This window comes from Leptonychotes weddellii, chromosome 15 (genome assembly GCF_054177405.1).
Source record: "Leptonychotes weddellii isolate Sample4059 chromosome 15, ASM5417740v2, whole genome shotgun sequence".
NCBI classification, from domain to species: Eukaryota; Metazoa; Chordata; class Mammalia; order Carnivora; family Phocidae; genus Leptonychotes; species Leptonychotes weddellii.
The window spans coordinates 4526301-4554212 of record NC_138383.1 but is presented as its reverse complement, the minus strand read 5'-3'; the positions used below and the strand labels follow the sequence as shown (position 1 = coordinate 4554212).

Here is a 27912-nt window from a genome sequence, read left to right as displayed (position 1 = left end):
CGAGTGTATGGAAGGGTAGAATGAAGGGAAGTCTACTGTTTTTGTTTCTCCAGATCCTTCCTTCTGTTGTGCTTGTTTGCGATAGATATGCTGTAACCAAAAAAAATTATGTCTTTACCACTCCCAATAAACACAGGGCAAAGTTTGTCAGGCACCAGATGAAAAAACAGGGTGCCAGTTTTTGCTTAGGATACATTTATTGCTTTTTTGGAAATATTACAGTGCCTAAGCTGGTATCTGGTGCAAGCCAAGAAGCTAGATGGAGTGCTGTTTACATGGAAGACACAAGTATGTGCTTAGGCTTCTTCCTGAGCTCCAGTTATGACCAGCAGGCTTCCAGGAAGAGGGGGAGCTTAGTCCTGTTGCTTCCCATAACAGTAAGGGGTACCAGAAAAGGAATTTCAGTGGTGGTTGGTGAAAAATGCCCTGTAACTATAAAATGTGGAATGGGGCTCCTATCTCAGCTACTGGCTTTTGACCCCTGGGGGGACTTTCAGCCAAAGTGGGCCTTCTTTTTTGCCCCCTGCCTTCATTGTTTGAAAGTATACATTTAAGGGGGTCCACTGTGCAAACTTAGCTACATTCTGTATCCACTATCGGATGAATAAGGGATGAGTAACGAGAAGAAACAAGAATAAAACAATGCAAAAAACCCAACTCTAAATCAAGTTGCTTTATTTAAAATGATAAACAAGTTTCATCCAAGTGGAAGTTAAAAACACTCATCAAACGGCGGAGCCACAGGCATCCCGTGGCGGAGCCCACGGCGAGACGAAAACAGATGGAGCAGGCTGCTGGGTGTCTCTGTGGCAGTGGCAGGAGGAACAAGGACTCTGCACGGTCCCAGTTCTTCTGCACTGTCCAGTCACCTTGGAGACAGCAGACCGGGCCAGTTCTCATGGGACATTCGGTGGGGGCTAGACATCTCAAGTTTTTGAACTAATGATGAGACAGAAGTTGAGAGCCACCACCCGAGGGGGCCGGGGCACGAGGGTCATCTAGTTTTGCTGTATATAACATCAGTGGAACATATTGACAGAAGGCAGGGAGGGACGGGGGAGTATGAGGAGAAACCAGACTCCACAGGGAACCATCAGCAGTACCCAGCACACACATGACAAACAACTTATTTGTGGAAACGCTACACACAATTCAAGGACCCTACAGCTGTGCACGTACACGCCTACATCCTAGAGAGCACTTTTTACAACATTTACCGCAAAACTCCTATTCTGTCCCACACTCTTGTCTAAAGTCCTAAATCATATCCAGGCTGAACCTCTAATAAGTTCATAAAGCACTTATACCAACAACTTTCTTGCTGATCTTTAAATATCTTTAGCCAATTTAGAGAGAAACCAAATACTAAGAACCCAACTATGATGTTACTTATGTTCTTTTATGAAGATCTCATGGACTCGAATTTAGTAAGGTCTGACCTTGCTGTTTTGGTCATGGAAATGGATGTGCTTGACTCCACCTACTCTGACGAGTGACCCTTAGGAACTGTGCATGGCGCGCTGTCTTTCAGCTCCACGAGAGGGACCTGGGCTCGTCACTGCTGCATCTCCAGCACCTAGAACAGTGCCTGGCACTCAAACACAAGCTGAACGCTTGGAAGATTCACAAATGGGCATCTGTAAGCCAAAGCCAAATGTGAACGTCCCTGTGTTTGGTGGCTCTCCCCTCAAAAGGTGTCACCCTGAATATCCCAGCACTACTAATGACCCCAGAGACACCTGCCTGTGTGCAGCACTGGATACTTCAGGCTGATGGTAAAGTCTTTGGTGCTCACTCCCAAAGCCCCACGTTATCTTCCTCCACCCTGCTCCTCCCTATCAGTAGTTACTGGTCCAAGAGCCCTTCTTCCAGGACCCAGCTTGTTGGTCTTCAGTTGGAGAAGTTTCATGTCATGTCCTTGCCCTTACTATTGTTGACAGCACTCAGAGAAGGAGCTCAGACCAGGTGGGGTGAAGGGTTAACTTTAGAACAGATGGCCCCTGGTTCCCACTTCCTACCTTGTCCCAAGCACCCAGCCGTCACTGCACTCCCTTCTCACAGGTTCCCCACCTCATCCCTGCTTTATTTCCGTAATGGTGTGCTTGGTTGGCCCACAGCAACAGGAACAGGGGCGGGGTGGGAGGTGTTGAATCTCTGGCCTGCCTAAAACAAAGACTGTCCCATGGTCACTCACTCATGGGGTGGCAAAAGCCAAACCGCAGCATATAAGCTGTGTGATCCAGATGCTTTCTGGTGGGGTGACTGTGGGCCTGTCAGGTGGGCTGGATCCCTTATTTCTGAATATTGTTTGTCAAACAGGAATCACCTTTGGCCTCTTGAGAAGGCTAATCTCTCCCATTCAACCTTCTACCCTGTCATCCCAGCCACTGCAAAAGTGTCCTATCCTGCCCCCTCGTGGCAAGCAGCCTTATGGTTTTGTTTGTTTTTTCAAGTTTAGAGGGAAGCTGATATGAATTGGAGAGGACGGTGTGAGCCCAGCAGCAATACTGGCGTAAAGAAAAAAAGCATTTTGGAAGATGGCAAGAACATTTTAAAAAGGAGACAGGAACCCCATTCAGGTGTGAACACAAAGAGACGACACATTCAGGGTCTGTCTTTACTCACACCCAAACACACCCTGGAATGGAAGCAGGGCTGCCTGAGCCCGGGTGGCCTGGTGGGGAAGGGGAGCGGCACTGAGGGACAGGTGACAGGCGCCAACGCCGAGGAACATGGTGGACGTTCTCCATCCAATCCGGCCACGTTTTTGGATCGGCATTTGAGAATGCAGAAAACTGACCAAGACAAAGTAGGGAACCAGCCTCCTAGAGGAAAGCCACATGACCGACCCAGTGTCAAGAAATGATCATCAGTCTGATAAAAATATAACCTTTGCACAGAGGAGCCCTGGATTCCCCAGATTATACCCATGTTCAGGGAGGATCTGGGGAGGCAACACCACATTAATTCCAGGCCGTCTGCTCCCCGGGGACTCCTGCTGCCCTCTGACTGCTCATGCCCTTACCTACACCCCCGCCCAGAACGGGGCACGCTGCTCAGTGCTTTTCACTGGACAGATCCTTGACAAGCCCCCTCTTATTTTTATTTAAATTTAGCTGAATTTAGGGACAGATTAAGGCAAGCAGGTGAACTGAGAGGGCAAGAGATGGAACCTGCTGGTCAATCCCCAAGGATTCAGACCAGAGTTACTGAGAAGCCTAAACAGATCCCAAAGACTAGAAGCACCATATATGGATTTATTCCAGACGTGCAGCACAAGCCACCCACCTAATGTCTGCTGGTCAAACAAACAGGGACACTACTCGTGACGTCTCTTACAGAGTGAGAGCTTCTGCCTTATGGATCACATGGTAGGAAGAGGCCACACCTGTTAGAAGCGGGTCCTATTCACAACTTGAATTCTGCGATAAGAACACATTGAACACCTTTCCCACTCCGTTCCTAAACAAAAACCCTGACATGTCATCCCGCCCCCAAAATACACCACACGAAAACACTGCCGGAATTTAAGAGCCTCTCTCTGGCGGTGGAGGGAAGGTAACTCGTCCAAAACCAGTGGTGAGCGGTGCTGCCCACGTTGGCTGGGTCACGACCACGGAGTGCGGCTTTGGACAAACGGTGACACAAAGGAAGGTGGTGTGTGCGCAGCACGTTTTACGTGTAATTGGCTCAGACACAAATCCGAGTCCACTCACCCCTCAGGGCCTGCTTGTGCGCAGCCGGCTCTCGGACAGCAGAGGTTCCTCACCAATGTCGCTGAGGTTATCAGACGCAGCGAGACACTCAAGGGATCCCAGCCCTGGGGCCTCGAGGTTGAGCAGCGTGGCTTAGAGGTGACAGCCAGAGCTCCTCACCCAACAGCACGCCAGCCTTCGGTGTTTCGGGTGTCACTGAGCTTGCTGAGCTTCGAAACCTCTTGACCATCTATTCTTAGTAAGCAGTAAAAACGGCATTTGACCGAAGACAGAAGCTTGGACCAGAGAAGGTTATCCAAATTCAAAGAAGACAAAGGAGAAGGTGGGAGCAGAAGACGTGAAAACTGGGTCAGGTGGCGGCCAACAGCGTACACAGGAGCCACCTCAGGGAGAGTGTCTTTATTTGCTCAGGGGTGAGCCCGGCCTCCACAAGTGTCCCTAATCCTGCCAAGGAAAGTACAACTGCCTGTAATCAGCATGTAGACAGCACAGCTGGTGCGAAGCTGGAAGGAAATGTTAAGCAGAACCCCAGGACCCCACATGCAATTCAGGGCAGGGCTGTCCCTAGAACTTTTTCTGACAAATTATAAAGTCACACATCACGGGCAGGTGGGAGTCTCCAGCAACAGAAACACCGTAGAAAAGCAAGAAGAGAAATCTAACAATGGCTGTGAAGAGGATGACTTGGTTGGGAAATGCATAGTCTAGTCCCATAAATTCGTGTCACTGGGACACCTGAACTTCTCCTGGAATTCCAGTCTGACTACAAAGAAAGAGGAAAACAGACAGCAAGGCTTGTGGGTCCTACACTTTCCTAACATGTGTCAAGAAAACAGCCAGCTGCTCAGAGATACAAAGAACACAACAGCAACGTCACCCACAGCAGGCCAGGCCCTCAGACGTTTAGAGTCCTCCGAGCTTCTGTACTGAACTACCTCCCTGAAAGCTCCCCGAAAGCTCCCCGCTTACTGCCGCCGCCAGACACACTGCGACTCGCTCGTGAGAAGAGTCTGGGTCCAAAACTCACTGAAAGCCCATTCCGTGTCCACCACGAGGGCACACGCTGGCAAAGAGATTACCTTACTGACTCTGATTTTAAGTTTTAACTTATTTAGACCGAATCTGGTTCAAACAAACAAACAAACAAACAAGCAAACAAACGTGGGAGACGTGATGAAGACCTTACAGAAAATTGGAGTTCTTCACGGATGTCTCACTTGGTGTGAGCGCTCAAAGCAACAATGGCAAGTGGGGGGAAAAGCAGGAGGCCAGCCCTGAGGCTCTCGGGAGACACCAGGGACCTTCTCTTGGGCTGCCCTCAACTGCTGTAACCATCCCTTCCCCATCGAGAGCACACAGCAGTGGGGTGACTGCTTTCCCACAATACCACAGGAAGAGCAACAAGGGGAGGTTCTGGTATTCTCAAAGGATAAAAGCTGCAAGGATATAAAATGCATTTAGTTTTTATTAAATAATGTTAAGGGTTTCCTTGGCACCATCCACACAGATTCTTGCCTTTATGCATAAAATGAGCCACATTACTTTGCACTGGTAGCGGAGCAAAAAGCTACTGTAGCAAATGCTAAGTGAACGGACTCCTATTCCAAGGGCGTCCTCGTTCTCTGGCTTTCTCCGGCCCTCCCTTTGTCTGCAGATCCAAAAGGCTGCCCTCCCCAGGGCCCTGCCCCTCGCCGTGGGCATGTCCTCCTACACAGACAACAGCCGTGCGTGGTCACCTGGAGGAGCTGCGCTCTTTGCTCACACAGTCGTCCTGGGAGGTGGTGTCTCCATTTCCCATCATGCTGCACGTTCTCCGCTTCTTCCGGCGGTGCATCGCCCCATCGCCTTCAGACCCAGACTCACACTGGACGGAGGAGGAAAAAAAACAGGAACTCAACGAGATGCAACCCATTCTGTCTGTAAATAAACTTCCGACCCCAGGAGACGGCACAAATGTCATCTGCGTTCTCCCAGAAGTGAAGCAGCCATTTGCTGCCACGCCCCAACATGGTCTGAATGGCCGTCCCCCTCCGGTGTTTCTGCCTCCCAAACACTGCAACTTCCCTCGCATGCCGGCTGCCCCTCCAGTGTTCTCCAACGGGAGGGTTATTTGTTCGAAATCGGGACACACGCTCTAAGAATATCTTACAGTCAGATTCTGAGATTGCATTATGCCATTTCACTGCGTCCACACAGACCCCGAGGAGGGAAGCACAGAAGTATAGCACTTAACACACCACTCCCTCGCCCTTGCCCCCTGCAAAACACCAAATCCCCAGATTATGCAAAGCGCTAAAACAGAAATTTCACCTGCTGAGGGCCCAGGTTCCTCTTCCCCAAAATGACATTAGCTTCTAACAAACCACTGAATTTGCCGAGTTTCCAGGCTTACAATTTACATCCACAGGGACAATTCTCAACATGGGCTTTGAGGTGACAATGCTCTAAGTCTGAAACCCCATCATGAGCTGTGTGATCCTCGGCCATTCCCTTAACAAAATCCCCAAATACTCCTTTTACCTCTTGAAGTTACTGCAACGACATGCGCACGCACCCACCCCCACACACACGTGCGAGGCTGTAACGTGGGCAAAATTCACCACCCGGCAGGAATGGTGGCAGCTGTAGTTCTTGGAACAAAGTGGACCACGTTCTCATCTCTCTCCCTCCCAGACAGGAGAGGGGAGAGTCACATCTGGTGTTTCCGGGGTGACCTGCCCCGAGGGCCTAGGGAGGGAGCAAGGCCTCACCTCCGAGTCCGAGTCGGATGAGCTGGAGCTGGAGGAGCTGGAGGAGTCACTGGAGCTGTCCGAGGCAATCCCTGTGGACTCCTGAAGGTCAACGGAGTCAGCCAGGACCGCCAACTCGGGGTGCTCTTGCTTCAAGATCCTGAGAGACAAGAAACATTGTTCCCAGCGCTGGGACCGGCAGCAACACCTGCACACAATCACCCGGACTCAAAGCTGAGGCCTGTCTCTCTCAGAAGCACCTGGGAAGTCAGGTGCCTTGGCTCAGAATGGGTGCTGGACAGTGGTGAGGACACACGGATCCACAGGCTGGGAACAAAAGCCCTACCATGCTGCTCAGGCTTTTCTGAAAGGCAACCTAGCTGCACGCAAGTTACTATGACCTTTGCAAAGGAGCCAGCCGTGCTGCTGACCTGTGAGGCAAAGTTGCCCCGAGTTAGTCTTTTTTTTTTTTTTTTTTCCACCTGGGAGAAAGAGTCTCTCTTCCTTGTGTTTTTTCCTGAACCATTCCTAGCTGATTTTTTTAAACCCTTCCTTTCCACAACACAGCACTGAATGACCGCAGTTGCGCTTGGTTAAATTCTATTTGTACGAGTAGCAACAATTAGGTTTGCAAGAAATAAGAAGTGTCAAGCAACAGAAAGGGTTCCCCTCACTTGAAGATAAAACTGAACTGGACTTTCAGAGGCAGCAGCCCTCCCCTTAGGGACCTGATCTGGCATCCACTCTAACCAGGGACAAAAGACCAGCTGTATGGTAAGGCCTTTAAGATGACCAAATCACAGCACACAGTGGCCTATGGGACGGAGTAAGTGGGCCTCAGGTGCCCGTGAGTCCGGGAAGAACAAAGCCACCACCCTTGCTGGCCCTCTCAGCAGGGAGGCTGAGCACTGACCAAGCCAGGATCCCTCTCTTACCCCGAGAGCTGGTCCCTCCAGGTCAGGGTTGGGACACAGTGGCACGGGGTGGCTGGGGGTGGCTTGCACTGCCGCTGCCCGTGCTGTATCTGTTCTGTGGATAAACAGAGGAGCTAAGTCTCCAGGGCAGTCACCTCACTCACAAGAACTGAAGGTAATAAGTTCAAAAGGGAATAATGCTTCTCAGTAAGAAAAAGAAAGAACCAAAATAAAACCCAAACAAAATGGCTTCCTTTGCTAGTGCTAGCTTGGGGGGGACGTAAACAAAAACAGAAAATAAAACAAAACAAATAAACAGAAAATGAGAACCAATCCCAATTATGACCATGTTTTGACTGACTGATCAAACATGCAGAGTCTTACCCTGTCACCTGGAGGCTGGCAAGCATCCTGAGAACTAGCCCTGACCTTGGACCCACTCTCCTCTGCCTGGGCGGTTTTGCAGCCCCAGCTCTCCCAGGCCTAAGATCAGCACACATTACTGCAGCAGTGGACTCTTTCCATTTCACCTCTGGGGTAGGAATTGGAACAAGACAAAGATAAGAAAAAAAATGTCTCTCACCTATACCATTTCCTCGATAACTTTGGTCTCCCTCTTACCGTCTTGTGCCATACAACAGGGAAGTTGGTGCTGCTGGCAAAATTCTGGGTGATGGCAATGGTGGTGTCAAGATTAAGGACAACGTGCCACCAGCCTCCTGAAATCCAACAAATAAACAGTTAAATAAATAGGGTTTGGTTCTGCACAATCACAAACAACATAAGCCTCATGAATAGAGAGTTCCTATCTACCCATCTATAGGTGAGACAGGTAGAGACTCGGAGACATGAGATCAAGACTGGTCAATGCTTCTCCTGATCCAGGAATCCCAACCTATTTGTGGAAAGTTCTACTGGAGCACAGCCATGTCCGTTCATTTCCGGATTGTCTGTGGCTGTTTTCCTGCTCCATAGGCAGAGTTGAGCAGTTGGAACAGACCCTGTCTGGCCCACAGCGCTTGAAATATTTACTCTTTGCCTTTTACAGAAAAAGTGTGTTGACCCCTGTTAATCCAAAACTGTAAAGGCAGCAAGTTCTTCAGCTCCTAGAAGAAGAACACCTATCTTCAATATTAAATATCCTCACTCTAAACACTTAGCCTATCAGGTAGGGGACGTCCTTCCTCTTAGCCCCAAGTTCCTATTTCCTGGCTCAGCCCGGCCAATGCTACACTGTATTAAAAACCCAATTTACAGAAATATGCACAAGTTACAGTATGTCCACAGAAACACCAGATAACTACTAAGCATAAAGATGAGTAGAATCTTTACATACAAGAAGTTTATCAATAGGCACTATGTGTTTAGATTACAAGAGATGTGGAGAGCAGCCCCCTAAGCACTTGAGCACACAGCCGCACATCACTGTCTGAGGTGGGAAGCAGTCAGTTCGTTTAGCGTCAGCATGCAAACAGGTTTCTTTGATTCCTTCTATATACACTTATGTTCCGAAATGACAAATAACTGAAATCAAAGAATGTACTTTCTCTTAGTTCATCTATACCTGGTACAAAAACAGTCTCTCCTGGTTTTTGTAAGATTTCCAGGGGTTTGAATTCAGGTGGCCAGGTGGGAAGCTGCGTCCGGGGATGAATGATACTAAACCAGGTAATAGCTTCATCTTGCTGGTTCCCTCCTTCTTCACGGGTCACCTTGATGAGTTCCCTGGGCGTGCTGGTAGGAAACAGGCACCAGCGCTTGTGGCCCTGAACTAAGGCATTCCAGGCACTGGTTCCCAGAGGGTCGATGTGAATTCCAGTTCCAGAGCGTGGTGGCCCCATCACAAACCACCTAAAGGATGGAAACGTCCAAGTTATGAAAAGTAATTTAACTGTACACACACGCCACCAAATAGTGAGTTTTTAGTCTTATACATTATGTTCTTTATTTCAGAAACTACATAAATCCTGCTATGCAGAAACGCTAAATGAATCATGCCTGGAATGCTCCATAACAGAAAGAAGAAAAAAAATCACTCATGTGGCTTACTACTACCGGGCTTCAACTATTAAAACTTCCTTTAAAAATCAGTGATTTAGGGCGCCTGGGTGGCTCAGTTGGTTAAGCGACTGCCTTTGGCTCAGGTCATGATCCCAGGGTCCTGGGATCGAGTCCCACATCGGGCTCCCTGCTCTGCATGGAGCCTGCTTCTCCCTCTCCCACTCCCCCTGCTTGTGTTCCCTCTCTCGCTGTGTCTCTCTCTGTCAAATAAATAAATAAAATCTTTAAAAAAAAAAAAAAAAAAAATCAGTGATTTAACTTTGGTTGCATGTTTGAGTCACCTGGGGCGCCTTCAGAAATCCTGATGCCCAGGTGGCAACCCAGACCAGTAAACCCGTCTGTGGCCGTAGGACCTGGGCAGGCAGCCGTAACCCCCTAAGTAAGTTCCATGTGCAACTAAGGAGAACCACTCACTGTTATGGAAAAAGGTTAGCCGACTGAGCTCAGGTGACACATACTGTCCTACGTTAGACCATAAGGGCTTCACCACCAGGTACTTTACCTGTAAGGGGGCCTGCGTTTCTCCCCGGCATACTGGAAGAGATCATCAGTGAAAAACTTGGGCACCTTGTAGTCTTCCAAAAGTTTCCTTCTTTTGGGGTGTTCACCATAGCTGCTGTCAAAGATGTAAAGGGGGCTGTCGTCCCGAGTGCTCTCCATGTACTCAATGTAGTATTTCATCTTCATCTTCACGGAGTAGCCGTCATTATCCTCACCACACTTGAATTTCTGGTTCCGGTACTTCCTTTTTAGGCGCTCCAGGGTCCATTTCTCCTGGGCAGACCAACCCTCTTGGGCATTCAGCAGAACCACGGGCTTGTACGGTCTTTCATATCGCTCCACAAATTCTTCCACAGACAGCTGTAATGCGTCTGCCCTTTCCACGTTATCCTGAAAGAATCAGAAAAGACCTATCCAGTTAATTAAAAAAAAAAAAAAAAAAAAGTCCAGCGGCAGCAAAAGGCGTCCCCCAGGACCAGTTAAGGACATACCTTAAGACATACCTAAGGAACCATATTCTCGTTCTGTCTTATCTTTGGGGGGTGGGGGGGAGAGGGACAAGGACCTGCGTGTGGACTGACACGTCGCACCCTGCGCCGCCCCACCAGGGGAAGGGGGCTTCGCATCTCCCACTCATGGGCCTCCACAGTCAAGGCCCCGGGGGCCCCACAGCGCAAAGGGGTCAAGGGGCGACAGTCCTCCTTGTGGATCTCGCCAAAGGCGTCAGCCTCCAGGTGGCCGGGCAGGCGGCAGCTGCGGCGCGGGAGGAAGGAGGCCCGCCCTGAAATCCGGGCACCGATGACCCGGACCTCCGCGGGGTGCGAGTGAGCCCATCGGAACTCAGAGGTGCCGCGCTGGGCGCTGGGGGAAGTGCGCATGAGCCCGGAGATGCCCATGCCCGGCCCCAGCCCGCGACCCCGGCCCACTCACCGCCACGGCCGCAGGGTTCAGCGAGAAGCTCTCGTAGTAGTTGTGACGGGTCCAGTCCAGCGAGTCCTTGAGCTCCGGCCGCGCACTCCGCTTGGCCTCGCGGATCCGCTTCTTGCTCTTGTGGTTCATCCTCCGGGGGTCACCAGCTGCTCCCGCGACGACCTCCGCGCGCCTCGCTTCCTGCTTCCAACGCACCCCCTCCCCGGCCCGGGCAGTGGCTGCGGCGGTGGAGGCGGTGGCGGCGGCGGCACCCAAACGCCCTTCGCTCTGGCCCGGCGCCTTTAAACTCGCCTTCCAGAAAATTCACTCCCCAACCACCTCCCGGGCCTCGGGTTGGGCACGCGGCTGCCGTCTTCCCCGCCCCCCGGCCTGTCGCGGTGAGCCATTGGCTCGGGCACCTCCGGGGTCCGCCCTCACACTCGTCGGCTCTCCGCCATATTGGGAAGGTCGAGATGATCGAGGAGCCGCCTGACTACGGCTCCGCCTCTCCCGCGCCCGCTTCCGGTGTGCGCGTCACTTCCGGGCGTGGGCCGCTTTACGCGCGGCCCGCTTCCGGCGTGCGAGTCTCCGAGGCCGCTTGTCTTCCGTATCTCTTTTCCCTGGTCTCCGGTGTCTTCTCACTGCGCGGCCACGGCGTCGCCGGAAGGGTGCTTTCCCCGCCCTTGCGTCGAGTTGCAGCGACCCGGCAGGGCCGCCAAGGGCCACGTGGCGCCGGTGAGGCGGCCCCAGCCGGCCAGGGGTTTCCCGCGCGCGCAGCCTGGCAGCCCGGCGCTCTTCGCTGTTCCCGGCCCGTCCGGGGGTCCCCGATTCCCCCCTGGGCAAGCGTGGCCTCCGAGGGCATGAGGTCCGGGCCCAGCGCTTTCGGTTCTTGGAGGAGCCTGGCCTGGGGGCCGAGGGGGCCGTACTGGAGGTCAGCGTCCCGCAGGTGCGTGCGGCGGGAGGTGCCTCCGGTACTTTGCGGTGGCGCCCCGGGCAGGAGCCGTTCCCAGCAGACCTGGGGGTGTTGGGAGGGGTGGGGGCGGGGTTTGGCGGCTACCCTGTCTTAGGATGGACCTCCGGGCGGCAAGGTTTGTGGCCTGAAGGGGCCCTGCCAGGAAAAGGGCCTTCCACATCGAATATATCCTGCCGGAAAGGTGGCATTTTTAACACCAAATATTTTCTTTGATTTTGAAGGGCTTCTTAATTCAGCTTTATCCAGGACCGGGGATTCCACTCTCCCTTTTCAAATAAAGTTTCTTGGGTTGGCACTCATTTGTTCTTTTCAGCTCACGGCTGTCCCCAAACTCTCACAAATAATAGAAGTAATACGTTATGCGTCCGGTTTTTCAAAGCCCTTGGACGTTGCAGTGTTTCGATTTTAACAGCAGTCTGTGAGGTAGGTATTAGCAAAAATAATTTGAAGATGAAAAACCGCCTAAGAGGAAGTTAAGTCTCCAGTGAAACCCATTTCTGATAGTTTTTAAATGCCTTCGTGTTGAAATACCCACCGGGACTTCTTCCCAAGTTTAGGAGGTGAAGATACTCCCTGTGAGAACAAAGACCCCTTTACAGCCAAATCTGCAAACTCACTCACTGCTCTGGTCAGAAATCCTTTATTGTATCCTGGGTAAAATCCACCAGGCGGGCATTTTATTCACGCTGCACTCCCTACACTTAGAACCAGTGCCTAGGCACTAATACTTTTGTTGAGTGAATTGAATGATTGAGTTCACACTTTCAGTTCCTTCACCTTTGATACTTACACCACTTCAGCCCCCTTTCCAACCAGTCCACTAGCAGCACCCTCTGCTCTAGAAAACAGAAAGACTTGCACTCTTGCAGTTTAATGACAGCTTGCTTTGCTTATTTTGTGTCGGGCGTTGTACTAAGCAGTTTGCATTGAGTCTTCCAAGTCACCCTATGAGATAGGCTTTTTGCAGGTGAGGAAACTGAAGCACAGACAGGTTAAATAATGGGTGAGGTCACACAGCTAGTAAGTTACACAGCCAGCATTTGAACTCAGGCAGGTTCATTCCAAAGGTGTGAGTCCTTATTTTGCCTCCCTGAATACTGTGCTCTCACAATTCTGTATCTTTCCAAAGGCTCTGTAAGCTGCCTGCCTTCCTAATTCCAGGACTGAGCTGCACTCAAACTTCTGGAATGTCTTCCTGGACTCAGTTGATTCCCATAAGCATACCAAGTTATGCCTGTGAATATAACCCTCTGATACATTCTTAACTGCACTTACAATAAAAGCTAAACTTCCTGTGGCCTACAAGACCCCACAGGTCTGTCCCTGCCTTCCCACTGACCTCTGTACTACAACCCTGCCTCCCAGCCCCCATGCCCCTGCGGTCAGTGCCCTCTGTGGTCCAGCCAGAGGCTTTTTAGTTCCTGCTTCAGGACCCTTGCCTGAATCATTCGCCCTATCTAGGACAGCCACCTTGTGGTCACTGTCTCCCCACGTCTCCCTGCCCCCACTACTCTCTCACATCACCTGCTGTTGTTAGCATTATCACCAACTAAAAATATATTTGCTTACTTGTGGCTTGTCTTTTTCCCAGTAGGGTATGTATGTGTGTGTGTATGTGTATTCCATGATAACCTAGTTACATCCTTAGCCATTCAGTCCCTGGGTAAATGCTTGTTGAGTGCAGGAGTGTATGAAGAGTGCTTATCACACGGTATTGCAGTTTTATATACCCCATGGGATGTGAACTGGACAGCAGGGAACTGTCCTTTTTGTCCAGTGTCGGGCACTCTAATTGCTGTAAAAATATATACTCCCAACTGCCAGCAGATGAGTTATTTTTGGCATACAAAAAATTCTTTTCAGGTGCTGCATCTGCAGTATGGAATGTATGTTTGGCCCTGTGCGGTGGTCCTGGCTCAGTACCTGTGGTTTCACAGAAGATCTCTGCCGGGCAAGGCTGTCTTAGAGGTACAAGTGCCCTTGAGGTTTCCTAAAATGCTCTGTTCAGATTTAAGTCTACGTGCTTGTTACTGACTTTTGTTAAATATTTTTAAATCGGGTGATTTGGCCAGCTTGTAAGTCATGTGAGCTAAGAATGCTTTTTACATTTTAAGTTGTTTAAAAAAAGAACACGCACCAGAGACCACAGGAGTCCCATCGAGACTAAAATATCGCCTTGCCCTTTATGTTATGCTGACCCTTATTCTAAGTGAAGCCCATTGACTAATTATAGTTATAGAATCTTGGCATGGAAGCAATCATTAAGACCATCTTTCCAGGGTGTCCCAACAGGGTCATCCGGAGTCTAGTGTGTCACATGCAGTTTTTCATACAATAGCCCTTTCCATATTTTGGAAATCTTGAGAGTATCCCAAACTCTTTCTCATCACTCCACCTGACATGAGACTGCTAAACACTTGGAGAAATAAACTTTTTGTCAAGTTTGCAGAAATGGTACAAGGCTTAAATCTGAAGGCCGAGGACAAACCCAAAACTTAGTAACACCTTTTTAACTTTTGCAAAACCACGTGAGGGGTGTGAAGATATGTGGCATCCTTCTGGCCCTGAACAGTGGCAATTTGTAGACATTCAGAAAAGATTGAGAATCTCCCAAGCTCTTGCTCAGAACTGGAAAATGGGAAACTTGTTTTAAAATACAAGGCATTCCTTGGTTAGTCCTTAGCCTGCTTAAGACCTTGTCACTTGGAAGGCCCAACTGGAAAATCCCCTTTGTAGAAAGCCATGTTTCAGACCTGTCAGGTTATAGCCACATAAAAGCAGTAAAAATTGGTAGTAACAGCCATAATGGCCAGGTGTGCAGTCAAGTCACCCATCAAGCTTCTAGAGACCCAATGTCCTGTATAATTAGGAGCTCCCTTATAGACTGTTAAGAACAAGTGTCCCAAACTACCTTGGGCATATTAAGCAATTAAGTCGCTGGATACACAGGAGTTTGGAAGCACCTAAGTCAGTTGCAGAGTACAGGGCCCTGTACGGGACTTAACCTTCCCACCCAATTAAGAGGAATCTCAAGTAATTTCTACAAATTGAAGAGCTTAAGCTTCATATAGTAAAGCACTGCAATTGTGGCACATTTTGTAGATATGAGCAGCTCATGATGGACTGTACTTAGGGAAACTTAAGTTCCCAAATTCCCTGCAATCCTAAGAACTTTGAAATGCTTTTAGATTGGAGCTGGAGTGAGCCTTCCAGGAATTATGGCTGCAAAATGCGGTGCTGAAGTGATCTTGTCGGACAGTTCAGAGCTGCCTTACTGTCTAGAAATCTGTCGGAAAAGCTGTGAAATGAATAACCTGCCACAGGTGCGTGTTGTAGGACTGACATGGGGACATGTATCTCAGGATCTTCTGGCTCTACCACCTCAAGATATTATTCTTGCATCTGATGTGTTCTTTGAACCAGAAGGTAAAACTTTTTTGGTCAATAATAACTTTGGTTGGAGAGAGGATATAAGTAGAAGTCCATTTAAGGAGTCCTTTCTTACCAGATTTTGAAGACATCTTAACTACAGTCTACTTTTTGATGGAAAAAAACCCCAAAGTCCAATTGTGGTCCACCTACCAGGTAAGAAGGTAAGCCTGAATAAACCTGGTCTACTCAGTTTTATTAAAACTCAAATCCTGGGCACCTGGGTGGCTCAGTTGGTTAAGCAACTGCCTTCGGCTCAGGTCATGATCCTGGAGTCCCTGGATCGAGTCCCGCATTGGGCTCCCTGCTCGGCAGGGAGTCTGCTTCGTCCTCTGACCCTATCCCCTCTCATGTGTTCTCTCTCTCTCAAATAAATAAATAAAATCTTTAAAAAAAAAACAACTTAAATCCTAATCCTCATGCAATATCTACTTTAAGGATAAAATGAAAATGTATGTGAAGCAAAACAGGAAAAGCATGATTTTAAAAAAACAATTTATTATTTTTTTTTCAGTGCTGACTGGTCACTTGAAGCTTTGCTCTACAAGTGGGATATGAAATGTGTCCACATTCCTCTGGAGTCTTTTGATGCAGACAAAGAAGATATAGCAGAATCTGCCCTCCCAGGAAGACATACTGTTGAAATGCTGGTCATCTCCTTTGCAAAGGACAGTCTCTGAATTACACCTACATACAGGTTCTTCTGGGACAATGTCAATACTAATTAGCAACCTGGCATGCCAACTAAGACTCAGACCACTTCAGCTTCTTGGGAGTACAAGCACTGAATCTGAAGATGGTCTGATCTGTTGGCCTTAAAGATGGTGGTGGGTCACCTAAACACTCATGGGTTACAAAGCCATGAAAACAAAAATTAACAGACCTGTTAAAAAAAAAAAAAAAGGGGGGACTTGGATTGTTCTTTAGAAAAAAAAATAAAAAACGGCATAAATTAAGCTGAGAGACAGGGGTACCCAGAACCTCAAGAAAGTGCTACCTTAAGAGCATTGATTTTAGGGGTTATGGGTGCTGAAATGGCATTTCCACTTTTTAACTTAGAAAAAAAGTCAACTACTAAACATTTCACTTTCATACTGTACAGTCAGTAACAATTCACAAGGTAATTGCACAGGTCTTTCAAATAAAGGGGGGGAAAAAAACCAAGACATATTCTGAGAAAAGCTAACACCAAGAAAACGTTTTAATTAAACTACAGAAACAATGGTTATAGTACAGAATTTTCATGAGCAAAAAGATACACCATGTTATAAGTACTTACAAAGTTACAAACCATTTTGCTTCCTTAACATTTTCCATATTTTAAGTTCATACATGAAGATGATCAGATATACCATTTTGGGGGAAGGGGGAAAAAAAGGTGTATTTATCATCAGCTAGATGTGCTCACTGTATGCTCCGTTATTTATATGCAAGGCCCGGGTGACTGGAAGTGCAGTTGTCAGGCATTTTAATAAACTGGACAGCCATTTGTTTCTGCACGACAAGGCATCTTTACACAGGAGCAATCAGGAGAAAACAGGAAACAGCCAAGCACTCTGCACTGCAACACGCCACCTTAACAGCTAACCAGCATTACTCAACTGCTACACAACTGCGCCTAGTGCACAAAAATACACAAGAGAAGAGATTAGAATTGTGTTTGGTAAACAATCCTTTTCAAAAAATCAAGTCTTTTCACCTGAAAAGTCTTTATACAAATTTGGATTCAGATTACCACTTAGATCTGAAGGTAAATAGCATATACAAACAAATTTACACCGACTTTTGAAGGTTTTTAATTTTAAGGAATGAAGGCAATGTTGAGTCAATCTCTTGACAGCTTTAGGCTGTGTGTAATGGCTGCACACGTTTCCTTAAAAGTCAGGAGGCCACAAATTAGGTTACCAATCTGTTTAATTTCAAACAAAAAAAGTCAGCACTATATAAACAAAAAGGAAAATTTACCTCAAATATCCAAGCCAATAATGAAATCTGAAGTCGTTCACCTCACTAAATTACAAGAAATTTGAATAACAGCAACAAAATGGCACATAAAATGAAGTTTGCCACCTGAGGCAAAGCTTAAAACAAGTAAAAAGTTAGACAAATGTTACAAAATAACCTTTTCAATAGCCAGTTGCTTGTTCCAAGGACTCTTCGATGGACTGAGTGTGTGGTCCTTTTCCCCCAAGTCTTCTGTTATGTTGCTTGTTGACCCATCTAGGTTTGAAAAGAAAAAAGTTCAGTTTACCTTCCATTACAATGAAGTTACCGAAAGTGCACATGGTTTCAGTTTCAGGCATGTACTTACTAAGGCTCTGGTGAAACAAGTAGGTTACGGAAAGGTTCCACCCAGCCATTATCAGTTTTATAAAGGCCCAATTAGGAAATTTTCACAGAGGCTACCATCCGCTTTTACAAATTTGTGTTTATGCAATCTTGGCCAAATAACCAAGGTGAAAAATGATATGAGGAAGGGAAAAAGGGGCGGGGAGGGGAAAAGGACGGTATCCAAACAAAAACAACTTGAAATCAGAAAATCAGTCTATTTTAAGATAAATTTTTAGTTCTCAAACGAAACATTTGGCAATTGAGAATAAAGCTTTAATATCTGAGCTACTTAGGGCCCTTTCCTTTTAAAAAATAGGACCAAACAATTTGAGAGTTAAAGACACACTATCCTTTCCCCACCCAGTGCAATACCTGTAAACTTTTTTGGGGTTCCAAAAGTTCATTGCTTCTTTTTGCAATTCGTTTGCCACATCCATTAGAATATGAAGTCCCAGTCAGTACAACAATAGTTGAACTGATCGTTTTCTCTAAGAGGATAGTGCATCTTTAACATTTAAAGACAAACCTGCTCCAATACACGCCCACAGAAACTGGTCCCTGGAGGATCAGCCAAATCAGTTAAAATCTGCAATACTGGCCAATATTCTTTTATCAAACAGGAGACCGCAGCTTTAAAGGGGAAAATGCAGACGTTGGATAAAAACAGCAAGAAATAGTCATTTTCATTAATAGGTCTCAAACAGTTTACGAAACAGCCATTATTATCTAAGCTTTATGCACATCCTTTCTGCAGACCCCTCTCGTATTACTCCCAAAGCTGAGTTAGCTCACAGCCGCACTCCCGACATCAGGAGCCACTTTTATATTAACACGGATCATAACAAGCTCCTGCAAACCCCATCTCTGAGTTCGGGTCATGTGTCTCGGATCCCCACTGACATTACCATTCGCTTAAGAGGACACCGCTCCTTCTTCCTCGGGAGACTTGGGGGGGCTCTTGGAGCGCGACCTGGACTTGGACTCCCTCTTGGACACGGGCGGAGGGCTCCTGGACCGGGACCGGGACCTGGAGCGCGAGCGAGACCTGGACACCGACGAGGACTTGGACTTGGACCTCCGCGCCGACCTGGACTTCGACGTGGATCGCGACCTCGAGCGAGTGCGGGAGCGAGACTTGGAGCGGCTGTAGCGGGAGCGACTGCGGGACCTGGACCGGCTCCGACTCCGGGAGCGGCTACGACGGCGCCGCCGAGGGCTGAGGGCGGACGGGCCGGGCGTCAGAGCGGCCATCGGGGCCCGAGGGCCGCGCCCCGCCCGCGTGCTGCGCCCGCCCCGCCGCCATTACCGCGCCGCCCGGCGCCCGGGCGCCATTTCCCCGCCGCCCGCCGCGGCCCCGCGCCCGCCCGCCGCCGCCACGTGTCCGCGCGGACCTTTGTGCCCCCCGCCCTACCCCCCTGGCCCCCGGCCCGTTTACCTGCGGCTCCGGCGTCCGTAGCCGCCGCCGCCATAGCGCCGGGGCGGCGGGCCCCGGCGGCTGTGGTGCGAGTCCGGGGGGCGGCCGTAGCGCGCCATCTGTACCCGCAGCTCGCGGCCATCCAGCACGGCCCCGTCCATGGCGTCCATGGCGTCCTCGGCGTCGCGCTTGTCGTGGAAGCGGACGAAGGCGAAGCCGCGGGACTCCTTGGTGTAGCGGTCCCGCGGGATGTACACGTCGCCGACGCGCCCGTACTTCTCGAACACGCGCCTCAGGGTGTCGGGCGAGGTGCGGTAGGTCAGGTTGTCCACCTTGAGGGAGGTCATGCCCTCCACATCGGGAGGCGGGCGACCGTAACTCATGGCCCTGGAGAGCCGGCCGGGGGCCGCGACTGCGCGCCTACAAACTAACGCCCTGGGCGGGCCCGCGCGCTCGGCTGAGGCGGCGGTTTCCTCACACTAAGCCGGCTCGACGCCGCGCCGCGCCTCCGGCAGTTGGCTTCCGCGTGGAAACGCTGAGAGGCCGGCCGGGGTGGGGAGAAAAACGTGAGCGAAAAGCCGCAGCACTCGACTCCCCCAAAGAAACAACTGGGCGGGCAACCGGACCTAGCGCCCGTTTATATCCCTCCTCACAAAATGGCGCCCGCGCCACCCGGAAATGAATCCCCTGATTGGCTCGCCCCTCCCCGCCCCGCAACGCCGAGGCCACGCGCCCCGCCTCTGTCCGACGCGCCTGCGCAGAGCCCGGCGGGCGGGCCGAAAAGCGCGGAGTCACTATTGCTGGGCGGGGGGAGCGGCATTTGTGGGCAGTTGGAAAGCCCGCGAAACGCTCTTTCCGGCTGCGAGGCAGTACGGGCGCTCTCCCGCAGGAGGAACAGGAAGCGCTCCCCTTGCAGGCCCCGCCTTCTTTTCATGCCAGTATACGACCTCCAGGCAGCTTTTCTGGTCGGACCTCCGCAGAAGGTTCCCGCTTTATCAGAGGGGGTACTACTCCCCCTACCCCCGTTTGCCTCGCGGTCTCCAGCCTTCTCAGGCCCCGCAACGATGTCTCCAGGCTCCCTCCCGCAGTTCCCGACTTCTCCGCTGGGTTCCGCTTTGTAGCCCCACACGGCGCGCCTGAGTGGTTCAGGCTGCACAGGACTACATTTCCCAGCCGGCCGAGCGGCTGGCGCCGAGGCTACGGTCAGATGACCTGGTCGCCTGACCCGCGGTGAGTCAGGGCCGGCGAGGCGGGCGGGGCCGCGCCGGCCGCTGCACCTCGGCCTTGGCCCATAATCCCGCTCGCGGGCCGGTCAACCTGGAGCCGCGACGTTATTGGCACCTCTCCGGGTGTCGGGCCTTTCCCTGCTGGGATCGGATCCTGGGAATGTCCTAACTGCCCGTGGGGAGAACCTCACTCTCGGCCCGCGGTTCTGATCCAAGAACTGGAAGTTGACAGCTTGGCAGCTTTGCTCCTGGATCTGCCTCCTCTCCTCACCGTCTCATTTCCTTCCCCAGGATTGTCAGTGGGTTCCCCCAAGGAGAGCTGACCGCCCCGGGCTGCTGCTGACCTCCGCCAGAGTTGAGCCACAATGTCCCCGGAATCTAAAAAGCTTTTCAACATTATTATTTTAGGAGTTGCCTTTATGTTTATGTTCACCGCCTTTCAAACTTGTGGAAATGTGGCGGTGAGTCGGGATCTGTTCTACCTCCTTTGAAGTGCCTCTCATAACGCATTCCAAAAACGATAATAAACAGTAATTGTGCCTAACAGCGCGCTTAAGTTGCACCTTGTATTTTCCCACCTACCCTTCCTCGGTTTTTATGTTTCGGTTTAATTTCGTGTGTCAGACATTTCTTATTAATACTGTATCGGGATGGGGAGTTAAACAAGACCGTTTATTCCTCTGATCTGACTTGGGGTTTGTATGTTGACCTGTTATTTCTTGTCTGTACTAAAGTCTCCATTAGTATTGGGAGAATTGAGGAGAAAAGAACCCCAAGGCCTAGCTACAGTTGATGTGCCCCCCCCCGCCCCCGCCCCATCATCGGTTTGCCTTGTCCCGTTTTGTAGTCCTTTTTTTGGTCTCATAGTTGTCTTTCAATATGAAGTACTGAGTATCTTGAATTTTACTTTACCGGGTGCTTCATTCTCAGTTCTCGGAGACAGACTTTGGTGGGGATGGGGGGGCAGACTGCGAAGTGTTTTCATTGATTAGCTTTATCTTCCACGCAGCAAACTGTCATCAGGAGCTTAAATAGCACAGATTTTCATGGCAGTGGATATACCAGGTACCGTACCGTATGATTGGTCTTACTTGATATATTACAGTAGTTACCTAAACCTTATCAGAATTTTTGGCAATAATTCTGTGATTGAATTAGTAGTGGTTGCTTTTTCTCCGTAACTGGTCTGTTTGGGAGAACATAATAGAATAAAGGTGATGATAGTTTAGGTTTCATGTAGAATTAAATATTGGGTTTGAAATCCTGGGTTTCATGACTTAACACTGCGTTACGTTAGGCAAGTTACTTCTGTGAGCCCAGTTTCCTTGCTCAGATAATGCGTTGACGTGTAAGGCTCTTGGCACAGTGCCTGGCATTTAATAAACACTCAAGTATCGTCATAATTACATCTTCTCAATCCTAAACAGAGGGTGTTTTATATGATTCTTGAAACACTCGGTCCTGTCGTAATTTCATGATTAACATACTGTCATCAGGAGCTTTTAGATTTTTGTTAAGGTGTTTAGTCTCACTTTCACAGAGAAAATAAAGTGAAAAGACCTTCCTGAGTCACTAGTACATTGTGACTGAAGCTGGGAGTGTAATGCACACATGGATATAAGGACATACGGGTTTCTTAATTTCTCTGCAGTTAACTATTAGATGCTGACCAACATCCCCCCCTTCCCCACAACTCTTATTTGGTTCTTTATTACCTATCCTAAACCTGATCTTATATATGATATTTGAGAATAAATGGGTGCTAATGTCCTTTTTTAATTTTTATTTATTTATTATATTTTATTTATTTATTTGACAGAGAGATAGAGAGCACAAGTAGGCAGAGAGTCAGGCAGAGGGAGAGGGAGAAGCAGACTCTCCACCGAGCAGGGAGCCCGACGCGGGGCTTGATCCCAGGACCCTGGGATCATGACCTGAGCCGAAGGCAGACGCTTAACCGACTGAGCCACCCAGGCACCCCAAATGTCCATTTTTTAAGTGTTTAACAATACCACAGTTTTTAGTAGAGCTTTGTTTTCAATTTCAGAGAACCTTTACTGTTTGAGAGGATCATAAAGGCCAAAGAATAATTTACTTTGGGTTTGTAAATAGTGTCTAGTAAATGAATTCAGAACCCTCAAAATGGTTTTAGTCATACTTTGCTACAAGACGTATGTACTAGGGCTGGGTCTATAGTAGCTGAATAATGTTCAGAAGAGACCATTAGATTGAGTTAAATAAGTTCTGGTTTAAGGAAGTGATAACTCTGTGCTTGTCATTTATAACAGTGAAACTTCATGCAGTTGCCAGGAGTTGTAAACTAAGTTTGTAGAGCAGACTCATTGACTAGGGCCTCTGGGGTGAGATGACCAGGGATGGGATTCTGGCTCCACCATTCACCAGCTATCTAGCTGGACTTTTGGCAAGTAACTTAACCCCTCTGTGTTTCAGTTTTCTGTAGAGTGAGGATAATAATAACAATACTATCTTTATAGAGCTGTCAGATTTAATAAAGAAAACATACATAAAACGCTTAGCTCAGTGTCTGTTACATGTTATATGTTAGCTGTTATAATTTACCAGTCCGTTAAAAGCATATTGTCCAAGGCAAGCTGATTCAAAGGGAAATTTGATGAGACTTTAAGATTTTGTATAAGTGAAAACCTCATTATAGGATTCAGCTTAATGATAGAATTATTGTTAATTCCAACGAAAGAAATGAATGTTTATGGCAAAAAAAATCTATAGACTCTAAGTGGATTTGAAAAAAACGCACTTTTGAGACAGTGATTCAAAGTGATTTTTGTTTTTTCCTTTTATGTGTTATGTGTACAGCATGGCAATTATATATGGAGTGTTCTCTGCTTCAAATTTGATTACACCATCAGTGGTTGCCATTATAGGACCTCAGCTTTCTATGTTTGCAAGTGGTTTATTTTACAGGTGAGTAGTGCGATTTTCTTTCATTTAATCCAAACACCCTCAGCACCTTTCAAGCATATAGTAAACTTTTCACAAGAAATTGCTGATTTGGGGGTGCGTGGCTGGCTCAGTCAGAAAGGCATGTGACATTCGATCTCTGGGTTGTAGGTTCGAGCCCCACGTTGGGTGCAGAGATTACGTAAAAAAAAAAAAAAAAAAATGCCGACTTGGATTGAATAGAATACAGGCGGTATTTTAGGGATTTGGTTCTCTCCTTGATGCCTAGGGATACCATGTTGTTTTAATGTGGTGGCATGTGTGCATACTTCCTTTCATCTTACTATTCGTAAAAATAGATATCTCTATTTTTTTCTTTCTATGAGAGTTGAACTTCCCGTGAAATAATCTTATTTTATATCAAGTTGATTAACAGGAATTCAACCGAGATAACTAAGCTTTTTTTCTGGGTTGTAGAATGACAGTCCCAGCCCCTGCCGAGCTATTGGCAAAGGCCAATTGCAAACCCTCGTTCAATGTCCAATCTTACAAATTCAGAATAGTAAATTAAGAAATGAGTAGGTCACATTTGTCCTCTTTCCCCCCAACACTTTAGCTAGTGTTGGAGAAGTCCTTTACAGGTTGACTTTTAAAAAAAAGAGAATTCTCAGAACCGATTCCTAGAAGGCATAATTGGCATTCTATATGAGGTATTGTTTGACCGTAATGCGTTGACCTGTTACATTTTAGCATGTACATTGCCGTTTTTATCCAGCCTCTCCCATGGTCCTTCTACACAGCCTCTGTTTTCATTGGAATTGCAGCTGCCGGTAAGCATCTTGATGTTTATTTTCTCTGTCTTCTGGGATTTATTTAAGAGTATCATGTGTTTCATGTGTGAAGCCAAGTGATTTCATTCCCTTGACAAAACTTTTGGTTTGAATTTCAGTGCTTTGGACAGCACAAGGAAATTGCCTGACAATAAATTCAGATGAGCATACTATTGGGAGAAACAGTGGAATTTTCTGGGCACTCTTACAATCTAGGTAATAATCCTTCTGGAGCTCAGTCTTCTCTTTAATTCTTTTGTCACACCATTTTTTTAGATCTTTGTTGTGTTGAAAATTCCAATCTTCTATGTTCCATGACTTGAGTTCCTAGCTGCATATGATACGGATTTAACGTTTTATAAAATTGCATGAAATGCATGGACCTGCCTAATTGGAACTCGTGATTAGTAAAGAGAAAATCATGTTAACCATAATGTATTTAGCATCTGCTGTATTTCAGGCAGGGACTGTTGGCTTCATTACTAAATCTCAGTAATCCTCACCACCTCATGAGACCAGAAGGTATAATCTGTGTTCTACAGATGAGAAAACAGAGGCTTAAAAGTGAAGTAACTTATCTGATTTAAACCATCCTTATCTGGATTCCAAAGACCACATCCTACCCACTGAGCTGCATATTGATAGCTATTAACGAATAACTGATAGCTATTAACGAATATATTAAAATTCAAAAGTGAGAGGCGCCTGGCTGGCTCAGGGGAGCATGTGACTCTTGATCTCAAGGTCGTGAGTTCGAGCCACATGTTGGGTGTAGAGATTACTTAAAAATAAGTGAACTTTAAAAAAAAAAAAAATTAAAGTGAGACTAATTATATCAGGGCTGAATGATACAACATGTTCTATATTTCCTAAGTAAAAAAGCAAGAATGGTCATTCTGTCGTGGAATCTGTCCTGAGGATTTACCCTCGTGGATATTACCTAAAATTGTGGTGTTGATAAGTCTTCATAAATGCAGATGTTTAGTTGTAAGGGGGTGTATATTAAGAAACCAGAGTGTAGGCGAATGATTCCTTCTCTGGGAAAGTATGCTAAAGTATCTGATTAGATGCAGGTATCTGAATCATGAATTTTTTTTTCCCCCATAGATTCTTTAAAATACAGAATTTGAGAAGTAGCATAAGCTTGTTTCCAAGTAGTCATTTCCAGAGTCCCAATAAATCACATGGTTCAAAGAGAGTCAAGTCTTTGAAGGGTGGTTCAGGCGGAATCAGGTCACTGTCACGTGGAAGGAGACTAAATTCCATCTGGGTCAGTTTTTCAGAAAGAGTCAGGGTGGAGTCGATACTTTTAAATGATCTAGGGCAGGTAGATACTTTTAAAATTACATATGCTTAAAAAATCTTTTTCACTTTTTAACAAATAATGGAAAAACTGCTCTACAAACTGTAAATATGGAAATAAATCCTCAACATCTTGTCCTCCCTTTTCTTCCCCCAGCTTGTTCTTTGGAAATCTCTACATATATTTTGCTTGGCAGGGGAAAACTCAAATATCAGGTTTGTGTTATTCACTTTGCTTTATTCACACATGTTCGAAGGATAATAATAGTTTCACAGAATATCCATTATTGCTCTGTTCAGATTGTTCTAATGAACCTTGCTGGCTTAAGTCCTCTCAGATTTTCGTCTGTAGTAATTTTTTTCCTTATATTATATTATTAAGCTAGGATTTTAGTTTATGACTATGCTTTAAGCAGCTCAAGGTATAGGAGAAGGTTATGCTGTGTATGAGCATACTAGTCACTTGTTAGACTTTTGAACCCTTGTTTTGTCTGTACGCTTCTTTGGTTAAAAGAATATGATTAATTTCTTGTGCCATTTTTCTTTTGGTTTATTAGTATTTCTTTAACTGAAAGACAAAGGTGGAGGTATTCCATTGAGTTTCTTGTTTGAGATTTTCACTAATTTATAAAGTAAACATTTAACAAGGAAATGTTTGGATGATTTCAACAACCTCTGAACATAACACCAACTTGAATTGTTTGCATGGCCAGTGCTATCAGCTTTCTTCTTTTTTTCTCTAGAGAGTGACCGAAGAACAGTGTTTATTGCCCTGACAGTGATTAGCCTTGTGGGGACAGTTCTTTTCTTTCTCATTCGGCAGCCAGATTCTGAAAACGTCCTAGGAGAAGATGAGTCTTCTGATGACCAGGACCTGGAAGTCAACGAGTAAGAAGTTGGCAACGTTCCTTTTTATTTGAAAATGTATTTTGAGTTGATGTAGTTTAGAGATTTCCAACCTTTTTGCAGCCCTAACTGATACCCAGCATTGGGCAGACAGGAGGAAAAAGTTTTATTTTTATTTATTTGTTTATTTTAAGTAGGCTCCACCCTCAACGTGGGCCTCAAACTCACAACCCTGAGATCGAGAGTCACAGGCTCAGGGCACCTGGGTGGCTCAGTCGGTTAAGTGTCCAACTCTTGATTTCAGTTCAGGTCATGATCTCAGGGTCCTGGGGTTGAGCCCCACCTCGGGCTCTGCGCTCCCTGAGCGGGGAGTCTGCTGAAGGTTCTCTCCCTCTCCCTGCCCCCCTCAGGCACACGTGCTTGCTCCTGCTCTCTCTCTCTCTCAAGTCTTTCTTTTTTTTTTAAAGTTGCAGGCTCTACTGACTGAGCCGGCCAGGAGCTGAGGGAAAGGTTTCAAAGCCAATCAGAAGAGAAAGAAGACAAAAGGGGAGTTGTGGGGAGAAGGAGGGGAAAGGAAAGGAGAAGCAGGGGAAAGTTTACAGGGGATTTGAGTCTAATCCCAGGTTGTGGCTGACAAGCTGTATGACCCTGGACGTAGCCATAATCCCCTTATTTCTCTGGGCCTCGATTTCCTCTTTCAATTCAGCCGGCATCCGTGTGTTTTAATGTACAAAGATGCGGGCTTATAAAGTTAAATAGAAGACAGTCTTTGCCCTCTGTTACTGTTTCTCTGACCCAGCCCTAAAATATCCCCATTCCTGTGGCGAGTGTGAGGGGCAGGGCCATCAACAGTTGTCCTCGAAGATCCTCAGTTACACCCATGCTCCTATGCACAGTGCTGGGTTTTGGCCCTAACCTACGTGCGTGCTCTTCCCCAAAGTAGTCCAAATGGGGAAAGAGGTGTATAGCCCTGTGTTTTTCTCAAAACTGTAAATTACCTTGAACCTGTTTCAGTTATAAGTAAAACTAAAATATCACAGTTTCTCTGCAGGTATTATCCAGGTTTGAGGAAAGGGAAATGAGAAATCTTTGCCAGTCTCGTTTTGCTTGGCTTCTGAATCAGTAAATTGTGAGGATTACCTTATAGCCTTTTATCTATTGTTAAAACGTTGGCACTGAGCATTCTGTGCTGCCTTGTTAATCCCCAAAAGGCCTAAAATCCTCCTGTCAGAGGATCATTAAGCATTCAAAATTTCACTAAATTTGTTTAAAGCAAAAGAGAGCGGCACCTTGGTTCAGTCGGTTAAGTGTCTGCCTTTAGCTCAGGTCATGATCCCAGGGTCCTGGGATCGAGCCCCACATCAGGCTCTCTGCTCAGCGGGAAGCCTGCTTCTTTCTTTCTCTCTCTCTGTCCTCATGAATAAATAAACAAAATCTTTAAAAAAACATGTAAAGAAATAAAAATAAAAGGAGAGGTGTAACCTTTGATTTGAACACGTATTTATATGATACATATTTATAACATCAACTATGTGTATATATTTTTAATCATAAACTAACAGATATTGGAGAAGGATTCTATGAAGATGAATACCACAGATTCAGCAAAAATTAAAACACCTGTTCGTTTAGCAAATGTCAGATGTTGGTGCTGTGCAGACAAATACAGCCCACCTATTTTCAAGGAACTTCGTGGATAGATAGAGGATTGTATAACTGATAAGGTGCAGTGCTGAGGAGTATTGCTCAGTCCTTTTAGCATTTTCTCTCCCTGAATTGTCTCCCAAACTTGAAGCTTTCTTGTCTTTATTC

The 27912-nt window shown here is 47.3% G+C and overlaps 4 protein-coding genes across 16 annotated transcripts in view; 2 read left to right on the top strand and 2 right to left on the bottom strand.

Annotated features, from left to right (window-relative positions):
• Positions 1–17: 17 nt before the first annotated feature.
• Positions 18–11185, bottom strand: JMJD6 (jumonji domain containing 6, arginine demethylase and lysine hydroxylase). 4 transcript variants are annotated; one of them, XR_014140374.1, is made up of 8 exons: positions 10852–11182; positions 9923–10311; positions 8924–9210; positions 7943–8078; positions 6467–6605; positions 5453–5580; positions 3717–4160; positions 659–2825 (listed from the first exon to the last, which is right to left on the bottom strand). XR_014140374.1 is itself a non-coding variant. In XM_081804427.1 (7 exons), exons 1-7 carry the CDS (start codon positions 10978–10980, stop codon positions 33–35), a joined length of 1266 nt encoding a protein of 421 aa, XP_081660553.1. In that variant the 5' UTR covers positions 10981–11183; the 3' UTR covers positions 18–32. The 4 variants fall into 4 exon arrangements, 2 of the variants coding, with proteins under 2 accessions (XP_081660553.1, XP_006728101.1); XM_081804427.1 differs by lacking the exons at positions 659–2825; positions 3717–4160 and adding an exon at positions 18–90 and having other exon boundaries at positions 10852–11183; XM_006728038.3 differs by having other exon boundaries at positions 659–4160.
• A 281-nt stretch (positions 11186–11466) lies between these two features.
• Positions 11467–16454, top strand: METTL23 (methyltransferase 23, arginine). 4 transcript variants are annotated; one of them, XM_081804431.1, is made up of 6 exons: positions 11655–11776; positions 12025–12226; positions 13667–13771; positions 14992–15229; positions 15312–15396; positions 15747–16454. In XM_081804431.1, exons 3-6 carry the CDS (start codon positions 13688–13690, stop codon positions 15910–15912), a joined length of 573 nt encoding a protein of 190 aa, XP_081660557.1. In that variant the 5' UTR covers positions 11655–11776; positions 12025–12226; positions 13667–13687; the 3' UTR covers positions 15913–16454. The 4 variants fall into 4 exon arrangements, with proteins under 4 accessions (XP_030892912.1, XP_006728099.1, XP_081660557.1 ...); XM_031037052.2 differs by lacking the exons at positions 11655–11776; positions 12025–12226 and adding an exon at positions 11467–11565; XM_006728036.3 differs by lacking the exon at positions 12025–12226 and having other exon boundaries at positions 11572–11776.
• Positions 16416–27912, bottom strand: part of SRSF2 (serine and arginine rich splicing factor 2) — a 41110-nt gene continuing 29613 nt past the window's right edge. The window contains exons 1-5 of one of the 6 annotated variants that reach the window (XR_014140376.1): positions 18999–19636; positions 18469–18779; positions 18090–18193; positions 17355–17452; positions 16416–16850 (exon numbers count right to left, since the gene is read on the bottom strand). Coding sequence is in view for 2 of the 6 variants with exons in the window: in XM_081804429.1 (XP_081660555.1) it covers positions 18476–18779; positions 18999–19360 (666 nt within the window). In the remaining 4 variants the exon portion in view is untranslated. Of the gene's footprint in view, positions 18194–18468; positions 18780–18998; positions 19637–27912 lie in introns of those variants that run through there. The other 5 variants (XR_004078302.2, XR_433876.3, XR_014140375.1 and 2 more) reach the window with 5 other exon arrangements.
• Positions 19888–27912, top strand: part of MFSD11 (major facilitator superfamily domain containing 11) — a 28646-nt gene continuing 20621 nt past the window's right edge. Inside the window, exons 1-8 of one of the 2 annotated variants that reach the window (XM_081804426.1) lie at positions 19888–20207; positions 20495–20664; positions 21213–21268; positions 23039–23146; positions 23873–23952; positions 24072–24168; positions 25412–25470; positions 25998–26142. In XM_081804426.1, coding sequence (XP_081660552.1) covers positions 20569–20664; positions 21213–21268; positions 23039–23146; positions 23873–23952; positions 24072–24168; positions 25412–25470; positions 25998–26142 — 641 coding nt within the window. In that variant the 5' untranslated portion in view covers positions 19888–20207; positions 20495–20568. The other variant, XM_081804425.1, reaches the window with a different exon arrangement.

Coding starts and splice junctions, on each gene's coding strand:
- METTL23 (XM_031037052.2), top strand. CDS start 13,688: ATGTATGTTTGGCCCTGTGCGGTGGTCCTGGCTCAGTACCTGTGGTTT. Junction 13,772..14,991: donor CGGGCAAGGCTGTCTTAGAG/GTACAAGTGCCC, acceptor AAATGCTTTTAG/ATTGGAGCTGGAGTGAGCCT. Junction 15,397..15,746: donor TCCACCTACCAGGTAAGAAG/GTAAGCCTGAAT, acceptor TTTTTTTTTCAG/TGCTGACTGGTCACTTGAAG.
- JMJD6 (XM_081804427.1), bottom strand. CDS start 10,980: ATGAACCACAAGAGCAAGAAGCGGATCCGCGAGGCCAAGCGGAGTGCG. Junction 8,079..8,923: donor AGAGACTGTTTTTGTACCAG/GTATAGATGAAC, acceptor GTTGGATTTCAG/GAGGCTGGTGGCACGTTGTC. Junction 6,606..7,942: donor TTATCGAGGAAATGGTATAG/GTGAGAGACATT, acceptor CTTGTCTCTCAG/GATCTTGAAGCAAGAGCACC.